This window comes from Mustela nivalis (assembly GCF_964662115.1).
Source record: "Mustela nivalis genome assembly, chromosome: 4".
In the NCBI taxonomy this organism is placed as follows: Eukaryota; Metazoa; Chordata; class Mammalia; order Carnivora; family Mustelidae; genus Mustela; species Mustela nivalis.
Window position 1 is genome coordinate 124,500,381 of NC_139023.1, and position 16,332 is coordinate 124,516,712.

The window sequence follows — 16,332 nt, forward strand, 5'->3', positions numbered from 1 at the left end:
AAGCACTCGGAAAAAAAAAAACGTGAATTTTTAACTTTTTAGGTATTATATTAGTTATCTCTGTTTTATAAGCAGGGGCTTTTAATTTTAGTACTGGTTGGAAACAACTCAGCATTTATGATGTCCTTCCAGTACACTGAAATAGACCATCTTGGGGTTTATTGTCAAGATGACATCTACGTTCTGACTTTGAATTAAACTTGTTCTGAGATAATGGTTTTTAAAGACAATTGGTCAGGTTGATTGTTTGATGTGTGCTGACCTTTTCCTCCTGAGATCAGACCCTGCTTTGGCACTTTATTTTTAAGATGCCTGTATTCAGGGTCTACTAACACATACTTTCATACTTCTACAGAAAACCTCTTTACTGAAAAGTCAGAGCCTTCTAGTATACTGAACTTTTCTGAAAAGTATATAACAGCAGGAATTCAGTGTCAGAATATGAATTCCATTTTTTGTACATTCACATTTCACAGTTAAGCATTATCTCAATTATTGAGTTATGAGAAATGCTAAATGGATATTTATGACGAATCATGTACCTAGTCTTTAAAAATTAAATAGTGGGTGCCTGGGTGGCTCAGTCTGTTAAGCCTTGGCCTTTGGTTCAGGTCATGATCCCAGTGTCCTGGGACTGAGTCCCGCGTCGGGCTCCCCTGTTCGGTGGAGCTTGCTTCTCCTTCTCCCTCTGCTTGCTGCTCCCTCTGTGTGTGACCACTCTCTGTGTCAAATAAATAAGATCTTTAAAATAAATAAAAAATAAAAATTAAATAGTAGTTTGAAAACAAACTGCTCACTTTTGCCAGTCATGTTTGATTGTTTGATTTTTAGTAGGCAGTTTAAGAAACATGTGAGGGAAATGGGTTTAATTAATGCATTCACGACTTTTAAAACATTCGTACATTAATTGAGCACGTGTTCTATTCTAGCACTTGGGCTTGGCATCAGTGATTAAGAAAGCAAAATTCAAAAGCCAAAACCACAGAACATCACCGTAAAAATACCTATTGCTCTTCTGGGGAATGGTAATTAGTGTAAATAAATGATGAGTTTAAATCCCAACAAATAGCCATCATTAAAAGTAAGTAGGAAATTGCTACTAGGAAAATTGTTCATGCACTCCTACCTAATTTTTAAACACTTATTGTGGCCACAAATACATGGAGTATGATGGTTTCTTATTCCATCTTCAGGTGAAAGCTTGGTCTTTATTTTTTAAAAGTGCTTAGGGAAGGGCACCTGGGTGGTTCAGTTGGTTAAACGGCTGCCTTCAGCTCAGGTCATGATCCCAGAGTCCCAGGATTGAGTTTGGCATTGGGCTCCCTGCTTGGCGGGGAGTCTGCTTCTCCCTCTGACCTTCCCTCTCATTCTCTCTCTCTCTCTTAAATAAATAAATAAAATCTTAAAAAAATAAAAGTTCTTAGGGGAGACAGGATTTGTTTGTTCTTGGCTACTTGAATTAAGAGAATTTACCATCAAATGAACAAATTAAGTGCACCTTTAGTTTGACTCTTTTGATGCTGAATACAAATTCCCAATATCTGACTGTCATTTCTTTCCTTCTCTTCCTCCTCTTGCCCCTCCTCCTTCCTCTTCTTCAACAACTAGACTATTGCAGGTTGGCTGTATTGGGCATTTAGTGGGTGGGAAAACTATTCTAAGCCCGTTAGGTAGACTAAATCTGCCAACCAACAGGACTCCAGGTAAGTACTGCTGTTCCTCTATTTCACAGATGAAGAAACGGAAATATTGAGAGGTGAACTGGCCCAGGCTTAGCGCAACCGCGTATGGAAATAGCTCAGCTGCTGCTTTTGCGTGCTTTGTGAGAAAACTCTATGACTTATGGTACAGATGCAACCAGATGGGTTTCTCTCCATCTAGGTTTACTTGTTAACCCAAGAAAGTGCCTTTTTCTTTTTCCCACTTCATCCAACCTCATTTAAGCCACTTTAAAAATAAATCTCTCAATATGTCTTCCCTTCTGCTGACTTCTTTTATCGAATAATGCACCAAGTGCAAGATGTAATGCTTAGCCCAAATACAGTTCTTGAGTATATAGGTAAAGGTAACACAAACTACTGCAAGCGATACTATTTGGAAAGAAGGAAAAGCTGTATTCTTTTGGGTAATCTAAGAGATACTTAACATAGTAAGAAGCAGCAGGATATAATAACACAAACTCGGAGATAAGATGATAATAGTTCCCTTGGTTGCCATTTGATATATGAGCACTATTGAATATATTCCAATCCAGTTTACTTCTGGTTTCATATGATATTTGCTGTCATCTGAAAGTTACTGGCAAAAAAAAAAGCATGTCCCAGATTTTTCATTCTTGAGAAAATTTAAGATTGTTTCTCAGAGCAACCTGTGGGGTTTTTTTCACATGTAAACTAAGTATAATTTAAATAACAGGGAATTACATACTTGCTTTGTGTATGCAACAATTTAAACAAAGTTAGTTCTCAGAAGATGTATTCTGAAAATCTAGAAAATTTGGTTCATGTACTGAATTCGGGTGATTTGTGGCTGAATTCGGGTAATTTAAGCAGCAAAGAAACTGTCAAGAAGATAAACCTTAAATATTGTTAGAAATGTTCTATCTATATATGTGACACATCCTTTACTTTTGCTTTTAAGAAAAAAAAAGCTAGAAACTTATGGAGAATGAGGTGAGCTAATGTTACTTGAATTATAAAAATTGTTTATGTAATCTGAATATTAGCTTACTTCCCAGCTTTTCTTTGCTGGTCACCCTCTGTGGTTTTAAGTAGCTAGTGAAAAACAAAACAAAAAAAACTAAATACCTCCAAGAGGAGTGAAGGAAGAGTGTAATGTCAGAAGGGTGCCTGTTGAAGCTTCCCTCGAAAAATATCTGTTTTCAAGATGTATCTGAGAGATGGTTATTACCATAATCTCTGCACCTTTCAGAGGCTAAACCATTTGATAGCATAAAGCCTGAGCAAATATAAATTTGCCCAGAAGCTAGAAGAACAGTAATACTGAGAATTGAGACACACTGAGAAAGCCTTTCTAGTAGCTTCATTGACCATATTGCCTGAAATTAAGTCTTTTGCATGCTACTCCTTTGCACTGTAAATTCTCCTTTCCCCTGAAGATGGAAAAAGATGAATGATTTACAGAAGAAAGGAAAATGGGTCCAGAAAGATTAGGTCATGGAGATCAGTTGACCTCCTAAATTCTTGCTGGGAAATTAACTTCTCAAGGAAGCCTCTCATCATCCCTATCTTTAATACTGCATCCTTCCTCTTCTTCCTACATCCCTACTCTCACCCCTTTATCCTCATCGACTTTGTTTTATAGCACTCATCACCTAATGGTAGGTTATAAAATTTGAGTAGATATTCATTGCTCATTGTTTCTACCAGTTAAAATGTAAGCTCTTTGAAGGCTGGGATCTTTATTTCCTTCACTGATATATTAAAAGTACTTAGTTAAGTGCCTGGGGGCATAATACGCGCTCAAATATTTGTGGCAAATACCCTTTTTTCTGGGGTGATAGGGAGAGAGTAATTAAAGAGCCACCTAAAATTTTGAAAGATTTCTAAGATAAATGTAAATAAGGAATCCTAAGTATTTTAAATATTCATTAGAATTTAGTGTGACATTTTTCAAAGAAGACAGTTATTTCTTTCCATGTACTGCTGTTTAATTTATATTTCAGCTTTCCTCAAGGGAGCATGTTGGGCTGATCATTTCAGGAAGTAAAGCTTAAAAGATAAGGGAGCTTATTTTACTAAAACAAGAGAGAGGAAAGAAGGAATGCATTGACTCATGGTTAGGGGATTTCTAGGGAAATAGTCATTCTTCTATTTTATGCAGAGGGATGGCGTATTCTATTTGTACCTCGTTTATTTACCTGTTGTTATGGATTGGTGAGTGTTTCTGAGCAGTTGAGTTTATTATAGAAATTTATGTTATCTGATTTATCCTAATTGGAAGAGAGAGAATACCACAAAGTGAGAATATAAATTAATTTATATATACTTTATTATATATTTAATTAAAATGTATCTATATTTTATTAGAGTGCCCTAAATTAAAGGCTTCAAAATGCTGATCTGTTGACCAATGCTATTTTGTAATAGAATGTTAGTGACAAAATGAGAAGAATTAGGCTATCCATATCCCGCAAATCATCAATCCCTAAGAATTAATTACATAATTATATAGAAATGCAATTATTAACTACAAAGTTACTCATCACATTGTTTATACTTCCAAAAAAAATTAAAAGCAATCTAAATAGCTACTGAAACTTCAATGTCTATACAATGCAATTTTATGCAAAGTACAGAAATGTATTTAATAAAATGAGATATCCATCAAGTACTAAGTCAAAAAAGGAGATTTTAAGGCAGTATAATTGTGTGTGTCATACGTACAAGTATATTCAAGTATGAACAACTCAAATATAATAGCAGTGGTTATCAGGATAGTGGAGGGTTCTTTAAAAGGTTTCCCTGCCTGTATTTTATATTCATATCTTTATACAATTAGAAACTAGAATGTACAAGATACATAATAGCATTTATCAAAAGGTAAGTCAGTGTTTGTACTGTACCTTCATAATTTGGGGGTATTTCACTGAAATCTGGTGTTAAAACTTGAAGTTTGGAAGATGTGCTCTCTTCAATTTAATAGCTATGTATGTTCAGCAAATTGAAGACTTCCACATCTTATATACAACTCTTTAATTTTTTGAATACCTGCACATGGGAAGCACTATGATCATTAGTACTAAACACACACACACACACACACACACACATATACACACATATTCACTCCTCAACAGCTTAGAACATACTTTTGCACACTGTATCTCTTACAGCGAGGAAGCTGGGTTATATTATGGCTCTTGTTTTTAAAAAGTTCTATTTAAACGTTTTTATATTTAATATAAATTAAACTATAATTATAAATCCACAACTTATAAATTATAAATACAAATGCTAATTAATAGATAATAAATATAATAATAAATACATAATTGGTAAAATACATAATTGATATATATAAATAATTTAACTATAGCAATTGATACATATATAATAAATATATAAGTATATAATCAATATATAAACATACAATTCAAAAATGATTAAAATATAATAATTATCAATTTAATTTGATTATAATAAAATACATTTAATAATTATATTATTAAATATTAATAATGATTTATAAATTAAACATCAATTTATATTTATAAATATAAATTAAATTATAATTAATTTATATTTAAAGGTTATATTATGGCTCTTGTTTTTAAAAGGGGGGGTTTAAAGCTCATGTGCTTTGTGTGAGTTGTCCAAGTTCATTCAGCTGGTAAATTCTGGCCTCTGAAATTCAGATCTCTGTGCCTACCAACATCAGGCTTTTTAAAAAGTTTTTTATGGGGCGCCTGAGTGGCTTAGTGGGTTAAAGCCTCTGCCTTCAGCTCAGGTCATGATCTCAGGGTCCTGGGATTGAGCCCCGCATCAGGCGCTTTGCTCAGCAGGGAGCCTGCTTCCCTTCCTCTCTCTGCCTGCCTCTCTGCCTACTTGTGATCTCTCTGTCAAAAAAAAAATTAAAAAAAAATTTTTACATGCAATGATATGCACAACTGCAAGCAACTAAATGGTATGCTCTTAAGAACACAGGGAACTTTTTAAGAATATCTCCATCCCCCCTGGACCTAATATATGCCATCATTTGGAATTTTCTCCTTGAGCAGATGCCGGTATTCCAGCTACAGACAGTAGCTGTGAAACACAGCTTCTGCTACAGAGAAAGAGAAAGAAAGGGATTGTGGCCTGCAGCATTTCATCAGTAGCTGTTCAAGCTGCTACTATGTTGCAAGTTCACCTGATGATAGTGGCTGATTTGTCTTTCATTCTCCTGGCAGCCCACAGGGATTTAGATGAATTGGATTGAGAGTCAGATTGATTTCCAAGCTGCACCTGTTTTTGTGAATTTAACATTGGAAAAGACATCTGCCAACTTGTCAGTTCTCTTCTACGGCTGGCAATATTTTGAATAATAGATTTTTCCTTTGGACATTTGTTTGAGAAAAATAATCCGAATCTTATCAAAATAAAAATATTTCTATGATCATGACAGCTATTAAAAATGCTAAGTATAATTTCCTTCCATGAATACTGTATATATTTTAAGCTACTGTGTTTAATAAGCTAAGGATATGTTAAGAGATGTTATCAGTCTATTTGGCACCTCAAACCTGATATGTTTATAACTTTTTTTTTTTTTTAAACTAGGCTCCATGCTGGCGTGGAGCCCAATGTGGGGTTTGAACTTAGACCCTGAGATCAAGACCTGAGCTGAAATCATGAGTTGGATGCTTACCCAATTGAGTCACCCAGGTGCCCCTAAACCATAAGCCGTGATCTAACCCACCCCTGCTCCAGTCCACTTCTAACAGCCTCTCCCAGTTCAGTCTTTGGTGACAATATCCTTCCAGTTGCTCAGGCTAAAACCTCAGTGTCATCCGTGTGTCCTAGCCTCTTCTCACAACCTGTATCCAATCCATTGACAAATCTTGTTGAATTCGCCTTCAGAACGTACTCAGCTTGGACTACTTTTCCCTCCTTGGGTTGCTTCCACTCTGAATCGAGAGTTACCGACCTGTCTCACCTGAGCATTGGTGGTTGCCTCCTCACTGGTCTCCTTACTCTGTCCTAACCCCTTCTGGGGCAGTCTCAGTGCAACAGCAGGATTGATGCCTTTAACCTAGGTCAGTTCCTCTCACTCTCTTGTCGCAAAGGCCCAAACCATCCATCACTTTCAAGTAAATTCCATAGTCATTCTCATGTCCTCCCAGGCCCCTTGTTACCACTCTGACCCCTTCCCTTACACCTGCTCTGGCGCCAGCCCTGTCCAGCCATGCTGGCCTCTGCTGCTCCTCCAGTGCCCTGGGCCGCTCCTGCCTAGCCCTTTTCCCCACATGGCTCATGGCTCACTTCTAGAGCTTCCTTCAAGGCTCTACTCAATTGCCAGTATCCCAGTGAGACTTATTGGCTTTTGTACTCAAGCTCTCTACCCGAATACCTGTCTTTATTTTTCTTCAAACTACTTACCATTATATGTTACTTATTAGTTTTATGCCGGGTTTGTCTCCCCTCCTAGGAAGTGTATGTTGCAAGAGGTCAGGTATTTTTGTTTATTTTGCTAAAGGCTGGATCCCTAATGCCTGGAACTGTGCCTGGCACATAAAGGAACTCAACAAATATTTGCTGACTATTTGTTTAACTAAAAGTTATTTCTTGGTTATAATACCAGGCATTGTATTGAGCATTAGAGTACTATATAAATGTTAGTCTTGCTAAAATATACTTAAATATATCATTTTAATTAGGGGAGTTTTAATTGGGAATGTGAAATGATTTCTTCTTAATCATTAGACTTTTAGGCACATGGCATTGATTTAAACAAATTTGCCAGAAATGTCCCATTTTAGGCAAAAAACCACTGTTTATACACAATTTATACAGTAGTTTTATCTACAATAGCTATTCTTTTATTTCAGCATATAAATTAAATTTATTATTTATAAACATATAAGTATATAAATAAGTTTATTATTTATTTCAGCATATAAATTAAGCTGTCTCTTGTTTTTGTTTTCCAGAAAAGAGGCACAGTTAGATGAAGAAGGACAGTTTCTTGTCAGAATAATATATGATGATTCTAAAACTTATGATTTGGTTGCTGCTGCAAGCAAAGTTCTCAGTAAGTTGAATGTGTCTTTCCTTCTTTGGCTAAGTTACACAGAGAAGCCCAAAGGAGTACATGAACCGAGATCCCATTATATTGTTAGGTAGGTTGTACACTGCACAATGGTGGAGGGAAGGCTCAGGCTTTCCTGAGTCCTAGTTTTCCTTCATAAGCTCTTTAAAGAGTGGAGAAGCTCTCTGTAGCCCCTCACAGAAAACCATCTGTTGGGGTGGAAAAAAAATTATTGACACTTCATGTAATAATAACTTCAGTTATGGTATCAACAACACAGTAATTACAAAAGTGTAGTATGCAGAAAATACTGTCCCTGAATCTCTCTTGTAATCTTGCATTCCATTAACTATTGGTAAAAGAAGTAAGAAGCTGAGATCTACATGAAAATTCCTGCAAAGTAGGCAAAGTTTAAACATAGCTTCATGGAAAAAAAAAAAAGTTTTCCTCAGAGTTATTCTCACATGCTTAATTTACAATTAGGCTCCTATTTGGGTAGAATAGAAAGAAGTTTTTAGCTTTGCCACTAATAAGTAGAAGAGCAAATATCTATTACAGGACACAAGAATTACAAAGAAAGAATGGAAAATTGTTAATAATAAAAATATCCTGCATCATTAGTAATCAAAACTGAAACAAATATGAAATTTTATTCACAGAGTTGGTTATTTTTAAAATTAAGCATCTAGTGTATTCAACAGTAGAGTCAAAGAGGAAGTCATACACATTGTTAATCTGATGGTAAATTAAGACAACATTGTAGAGAATAATTTTGCATCATTAGTCAAGTCTCTTTAAAAAATGTGCAAACCCTTTAGGAATTTTTCCTCAAATAATTGTTAGATCTATTTGCATTAAGATTGATGTATGTTTTCATTTTGAGATAACTTACATTATCAAAAACTAGGAAAGTCTATATTTTTGATACAAGTGGATTGTTAAATTAATTGTTGTGTTAATGACATGGAAATTAAAATAGATGTTACAGAAAAAATATAAAGATTTTAGGAAATATTAATGATTGAACATTAAGAAACAAAGCAGGATATTGGGGTACATGTTATATGTAACCAACTTACTAAATATGCATATTTATGTGAAGAAAAGTATTTTTCACCAAAATACTGTCATGTGCATTCTTGATTATTTTTTCTGTGTTTTTCAGAAAAAATAAGTTGATACACTAAATATAAGTTTTTTAAAAGTTCAGAATTTGTTGTGATAGCCAAGAAACTGATTGTTTTGCATATAGGTACACATCTGTGCTCTTGACATGTAAATATTTTCTCTTCACAGATTTCCTTGTATTGTTCAGGCGAGAAGTTTTTCTTGTGACCAATGACTACTTGCACAAAAATTGAAGATAGTTTAATTTTTTAATTTCGCACCTGTTTTCATTTTTCCCATTAACAATATTCTAGCTGTAATATATTTTATTGTTGTTGTTCTCCCAAACCTATAAACAGATCTCAATGCTGGGGAAATCCTCCAAATGTTCGGGAAGATGTTTTTTGTCTTTTGTCAAGAGTCTGGTTATGATACAATCTTGCGTGTCCTGGGATCTAATGTCAGAGAATTTCTACAGGTAAGCAATTTGAAATCCCATAGTTAAAAGCTCTGAGTTAGTGATTCTCAAACAGAGGCTCTAGAATACTTTTTGCTCTGTCAGCTGGATGACGGTGTCTTGCTGCTGAAATGGAATCACAGTGAATCCCATCAAGTAATTGGGTGGTCTTGAAAGCATTTTAGCATTTTTGTTTCATATTTTTTTCTTGAACTTTTAGTTGCTGACCTTGAATATTCAGGTTGTAAATTAACGTTCTTTGAAAATCTCAACATGGCCTATTGTGATCTGTTTAACTGCCCCCTTTTGCATGGTTTATATGTGCTAGTAGCTGTGTAGTTGTGGTTTTATGTTTTAGATATATAATCTGGTCTTATTTTCTCTTTCAAGGTATTCTTAGTTTGTATAGTGTAATTAAATACTATGGCAGTGTCCATGATGTTCTCTGTTGGACTCATGTCTTTCAGGTGCTTGACCACCAAAACAAGTTTGAGAAGGATTGCTTCTAGTTACATACTAATTAAGCTACTGTAGCAAGTAGAATAGGAGAGCACTCTCTAAGTCAGTTTCAGGTGAAGTGAAAGAAATAATGTATCCAACTGCCTTTGTCTTCTGTGCTTATTTAAATTACCTTAAAAGTTGGTACTAGTAAATTACCCATTAGATGAGAGACTATTTTTGGATTGCCTGCCCTATTTTAAGCACAGGCATTTATAAGCCCCTCTTCTTGAAATCTGCTAAGGTTGAAAATTATGTGGTTGTTTGTAAAGGATTATTTCTAAACCAGCCGCTGAAAGCGGCCAGATCTTGCTGGAAAATGATGTCAGTGCAATACTAGCTGAACTCAAGCCCAGTTTTGAGGGAATGTAAACTACTTTTAGTCCAGCTGCATTATTGATTTAACAGCCAAAATAAGAACTGTAGTGTTTAATCAAAATATCTGTTGTTTACATAGTGACATTTTTCTTATAAACTTAAGACAGCATTAAATCAAGATGGAAACTGGTTTGCAATGCCCTGCCATGGATTTATAGAACTACTGGTGTCAAAAGAAAAAAAAAAAAAAAAAAAAAAAAAGCTGCCAATTCCAAGAGAAGTTGCTGCCAAGAGATTTTTAAATTAAGCTTTAACAGGCTGTATTTAAATGAGTTATTTTAAATGGATCAAAGTTTGATATTTAAAGTTTATTGGGATTTTGGATTTTTGAATACATATTCTGTCTTTTAATACTTTGGTTGGCTGCTGTCACTTTATTGGGAAAGTTGCAATTTGCAGTTCCTCTGTCTTAACTTTGACGTTTGTTCTCAGTGGCCACATCTCCATAGCAGAACAGCTATCCAAAGGAGTTTACAAAGATTTATTTTAACCTCTACTCACTGTGATCATCCAGCTCAATTTGTAAGGGCACAATAGGAGAGTAAGCAGCCTCTTGCTGGGTTTCCCTAGGTTCTAAAACTGCATCGTCCTGTAGGATAGCTATTAGCCACTAAGTATATGGTTACTAAGTATTTGAAAGGTGATGGACTGTGGGTAAAATACAGAACAGACTTGAAGGAAGTATAAAAAGGATATAAAATTGCTGATAAATATTTTATATAAATTCTGTTTTGAGATGATAATATTTTGGATGTGCTGAGTTTTATAAAAATATATCATGAACATTCATTTCACCTATTTCTTTTTTTTTTTAAACCGTGGCCACTAGAAACTTGAACATTACTTATGTGGCTAATATCTATCTGTGCTTTGCTGTGGTGACTTTTATCACCTTCTGTTTCCACTGGATGGTGTTACTCTAAGTAGCCCTAAGTCCTTTTTCCTCCAAGTCAATATGCAACTTTAGTTAATATATCTTTAAATTACATATGATTTGGGGTTTCTTTCACTGTGAGTGTGAATGATCAAGAAACTAGAAAGTTTGAATACTGTGAAGTTTTTGCCAATAGTGGATATTTTTTTATTTCTTTTTTCCCCTGTTTTTCAAATTGCCTATCTTACCGGCAAATTGAATGAATTAAAATACTTAGGTATTTATCTTATGATTAGGCTATTTACATAGAAATTAAATGAATATTTTTTCTGTATAAGTGATGACAGAATAAAGTAACTGATTTTCATAAGTTGTCTTAAGATCCTCATTTCCATATACAAATTTACATTTTGCATTATATAAACTAATAAAATATTCTTTTTCATAGACTTTAATCCTTCACTAAAGACTAAGATAAACTGGGTCTCATTTTAAAGAATTTAAAAACCTTTCTTTTTCACCCCCTGATTTTAATAAATCATCAAAGCCTTAAAATCTATTTCCTAAATACTGTATTTTGAGAATTCTATCACTTTTTTTTGTTTCTTCTACACTTTTGCATGAACTATTATTCTTGAGAGAGTGGATGGTTTCCCAGCCTCTCTTCGAGCCTCTTCTAATCTCTTCTCCATTCTATAACTCTACTGTTTTTCCTGAAATGCAAATCTGTTTCATTATATCATTTTCTTGCTTAAATCCTTCAGTGATTCCCAATTATTCACTAGAAAAGGTAGAAAGTAATTAAAATGATTGAAACTGCTTACATCCCCTATCCATCCTTCCTCTTCCTCTCCTGCAGCCTGGCCAAACAGAACTTCCTTTAGAATCTTTGTTTTTATTTTGTTCTTCCCTTTGTCTGGAACACTGATACTTTCACCTAAGTAAATCCTGTTTATCCCATTGGTCAAGTGACTTCTTCCAGGAGGACACCACTCCTCTCCAATTGCTCCCCTTTCTGAGTCGGGTAATTAGCACTTCCAGTATTTTCACAGTACACATATTTCCCCAGCCCTCGTATTTCTCACACTCTATTATCATTTCCTGTTTCTTGGGATGGAATGTAAACTTCATGGAGCCAGAGACCATGTATAATCTTCTAATGATGGTATCTCCACAGATACAGTCTGTATCTGGGAATGAATAAATATCATTTTTGAAGATTGAAGAATAAAGATTTGTGGTTTGTATAAAAAGAGGAAGAAAATACATCAACAGCTCAAGATTAATTCTTTTACTAGAGATGACAGCTTATTTTTATTTTATTATTATTATTCTGTTAATGAGACTATTTAGATTTTTAAGAAATGAATTATAGTTTGAAATGTATAATAATAGACACACAGTAGACCAATTTCCACCTCGTGTGGACGTGGCAAACTGCTATTTATTAATTAATTTATAAGTTACATTATTTTATCTAGAAACTTTTAAAATCATCATTCTAGTATCTCCACTTGCAGTTCCCAGGCAACAATAAAATAGTTACTGGAATTACAATGTGGAGAACCATTTGACTATGCTTTACGCTGGACAGCTGTGACCACTCATCATGATTCCCAGGAGGAATTCTTTGGAAGTTGTCTTTTCTCAGCCTCTCAGTTGGATATGTTATTAAGAATGGTTCTTAGGGCATGTGGATGGCTAAGTAGGTTAAGCATCCGACTCTTGATTTTGGCTCAGGTCATGATCTCACTGTCCCGAGATCAAGCCTTGTGTCAGCTCTGCCCTGGATGTAGGGACTGCTTAAGATTCTCTCTTTCCCTCTCCCTCTGTCCCTTCCCACTCCCCTCTCTCTTACTCTCTTAAAAAAAAAAAAAAAGTAGATAAACCTTCAAATTTATTATCATCCTTTAGTTGATTTAGCAAATGGAAATATGATTTATCAAAGAGATAAAGAAAAACAGGACATTCTGATTTTTAAATTTTGTACATTTTACTTGGATATATTGTCTTATAGATAAGACCACGTTTCTGCAAGAATTTTTCTCCTATTCTGCCATTTTCTTAATTGTAAATAGGAATAAAATGTCCAGTTTTGTGCTATTTTTTTCTTTTTTTTAGATTTTATTTATTTATTTGACATGTTCACAGGTAGGCAGAAAGGTAGGGAGAGAGAGAGGGAGAAGCAGACTCCCTGCTGAGCAGAGAGCCTGATGTGGGACTCCACCCCAGTACCCTGGGCTCATGACCTGAGCCGAAGGCAGAAGCTTAACCCACTGAGCCACCCAGGCGCCCCTCATGCTGCTATTGTAGTAGATTTCTATTTGAAGGTTCTAGCATATTGAATAAAATAGTGCAAAAACTATGTAGGGTTTGAAACCTTCATTTAAAAAAAGAAAAGGACACTTGTGTGGCTCAGTGGGTTAAACTTCTGCCTCTGGCTCGGGTCATGATCTCAGAGTCCTGGGATGGAGCCCTACATCAGTCTGTCTGCTCAGTGGGGAGCCTACTTCCCCTTCTCCTGCCTCTGCCTACTTGTGCTTTCTCTCTCTGTCAAATAAATAAATAAAATCTTTAAAAAAAATAAGAAAGAAAAAAAAAAGAGAAAGGAATGTCCGATTTGACAGTATTTCTACCTTAATCCACACTCATCTTACTTCCACTGTCCTATTTGCATTATTGCTGATTGAGTTTTCCAAAAATCACTGCATTAATATGTCCCATTTCACATGCTCCACTGAAATATGATTTTGCCCCTCCCATCACAAAGCAGAATTTGCCTTCCCTTGAATCTTGGTTGACTTTGGTGATTATTTGACCATAGAACATGGCAGAAGTAACATTTTGATACTACCTAGGCTTGTTTATAAGAAGTCTTAAAGTTTCCACCTGAGTATCTTGGAATAGTTACTCTTGGGATGCTCACTCCAGGAACCCAGTATCTCGAAGTGAGAAGCTCAAGACACGTGCAGAGGTCATGTGTGGGCTCTCAGACAGCAGTGCTTGCTGAACTCCCAGTAAAGGGCTGACAACTACCACCAGCCCTTTGAGTGACCTGTCCTGGGGAAACAGCCTGGTAGAACATTATGATGACACCATCCCCAGCTTCATGAACAGCAACCCAAGAATTTCCTGAGTCCAGAAAGTTCACAGAATCACTAGGGATAATGATATCTTACTGTTTTAAGCCAATAAGTTTGGGGTGCTTTGACACACAGTAATGCATAATTGGAACAGCAGCCTGAGTATTATTCTTTTCTTCATTTTTTATGTCTGTGTTAGTGTGAACTTGTACACTTATACACACATGTACAGATGAGTCAAGAGTTTTGAGCCACCATGTCTGCTCAGATTAGAATGATATACAGCGTCAGGGAATGAAACCCAAGTCAATCCACGCAGGACCACCCATTCATTCTCACGGGTGCTATATTACTGTTACATTATATATTCTTTACATCCCAATACTTTTACAGAGGTAAAATGAAATTCAAATGAGCATGGAAAGCTGCCAGATTGCCTAATGAAAACTAGATGAGCACTGAGCAATCTTAGGGATTAGTAAGGATTTAAATTATGAGTCTGCTTATATACGCATTGGAATCTCAGTTGAATAGCAAGCAAATATTCTGTTACCATTTGTTGGAAACGCTGGTTCCTTGTACTAATTTTGGTGTAGCAGCAGCTTCACTCATTCAGTCATGATGTTCCTCTACTAGCACCTCTGTGCAGCCTGCTGTGAAATTTCCTTCAAATTTAGGCTGACTCAAGGTTATGGCTTTTAATACATGGCGTTGATTTAGCCAGCCCATCAGGAGAGTCTGGAATTGATGACGGATCTAAAATTCTTAAATGTTTGTGTGAAGTGTTATTTTGGGAAATACGAGGATTTTCCTGAACAGCTGTGAAATTCTAATACTTCCCTAAATTATTTATAATATTTCTTGGGCAAAAATGCACTATTCATTTTATTTTTAACTTTTGAATTTCAAAAGGACCTGTTTCTCTCAACATCCAAAATGGTAGTTTCTATAACCTGCAGTTTTAAAATGGACAAGTATGGACTTATGAGGGAAGATGAGTATTTTAAAATTGTAAGACTGTTTTTTCTCTTGAAATAACTGACATATGTTTTCACAGTTTTATAATATATTGCCGATTGCAGTATGTCAATGGGATATTTTTTTAAACATGAATTTAAAAGCTATATAATAAGTAAAATATTTTACACAGGTAATTCTATGACTATTTGCCTTTTTTTCTTTAATTAATGTATTTTTCTTGAGAGGATGGTAATGATAATTATATGTAGTTTTAACAGTATTACCAGTGAAATAATTTTAGTGATTTTGATACAGTTTCTTTTTAAATAGAGCTTTGCATTATTTCTTCTTAAAAAGATTCTCTGTATCTTTTCAGTTGGAAGGCTATTTCCCATGGTAGTTCCAAGAGGAAAAGGCAGAAGGAGTGTCATGAAAGCTTCCTTCTTGTTCTGATCTTCCACTACTTACTTCTAACTTCTTACTTGTTCTGATCTCATGCTATTCATACCCCAGCCTTGGTGCTTCCTGTTACATGGGTTGGATTTTCCATCTTTATTTAGGTTCTGTTTGTTTCATTCTTGATGTTCAAATTCTAAAATGACTTACTTATTTCTTATGAAACTTGACAAAATATGTTTCAAATATCATGCTGTTTATACACAAATACTGGTGTTCGTCATGTTTTTTCCACAAGTATAAGAAGTGAAAAGATAAGAAATGCTTCATCTCATCTTCCCTCCTTAAAAAAGAGAGGTTGGAGGGGCGCCTGGGTGGCTCAGTGGGTTAAGGCCTCTGCCTTCAGCTCAGGTCATGATCCTGGGGTCCTGGGATCTAGCCCTACATCTGGCTCTATGCTCTGCAGGGAGCCTGCTTCCCCCTCACTCTCTCTGCTTGCCTCTCTGCCTACTTGTGATCTCTGTCAAATAAATAAATAAAATCTTAAAAAAAAAAAAAAAGAGAGACGTCGGAAATGACTGGTTTTTAAGGATTTCTTCCCATTTGAAATCTCCGTTATGTTCTCCAGTAACACAGGCAACTCCCTTGTTCACTAGGATAAGGCTACTTGGCAACTGAAAAAAATCTCTCTTAAAACATTCAAGATGAGGACTTACTCCACCCACTTAACATGTGGATCATTTAGAGATTTTTCATTAGATGCCGAGGAAGCAGGGAAATGAGGTAGTTAATTCCTGGAAACTCTGCCTCTGTAATTTATGTATGAACTT

General features: G+C 35.3%; 1 protein-coding gene across 2 annotated transcripts in view; it reads left to right on the top strand.

Moving 5' to 3' along the window:
- GUCY1B1 (guanylate cyclase 1 soluble subunit beta 1) overlaps positions 1 to 16,332 on the top strand; it is a 47,551-nt gene that overhangs the window by 10,018 nt on the left and 21,201 nt on the right. For both annotated transcript variants that reach the window (XM_082726803.1, XM_082726802.1), the window contains 2 exons: positions 7,652 to 7,752; positions 9,216 to 9,334. In XM_082726803.1, the coding sequence (XP_082582929.1) occupies positions 7,652 to 7,752; positions 9,216 to 9,334 (220 nt within the window). The remainder of the gene's footprint in view (positions 1 to 7,651; positions 7,753 to 9,215; positions 9,335 to 16,332) is intronic.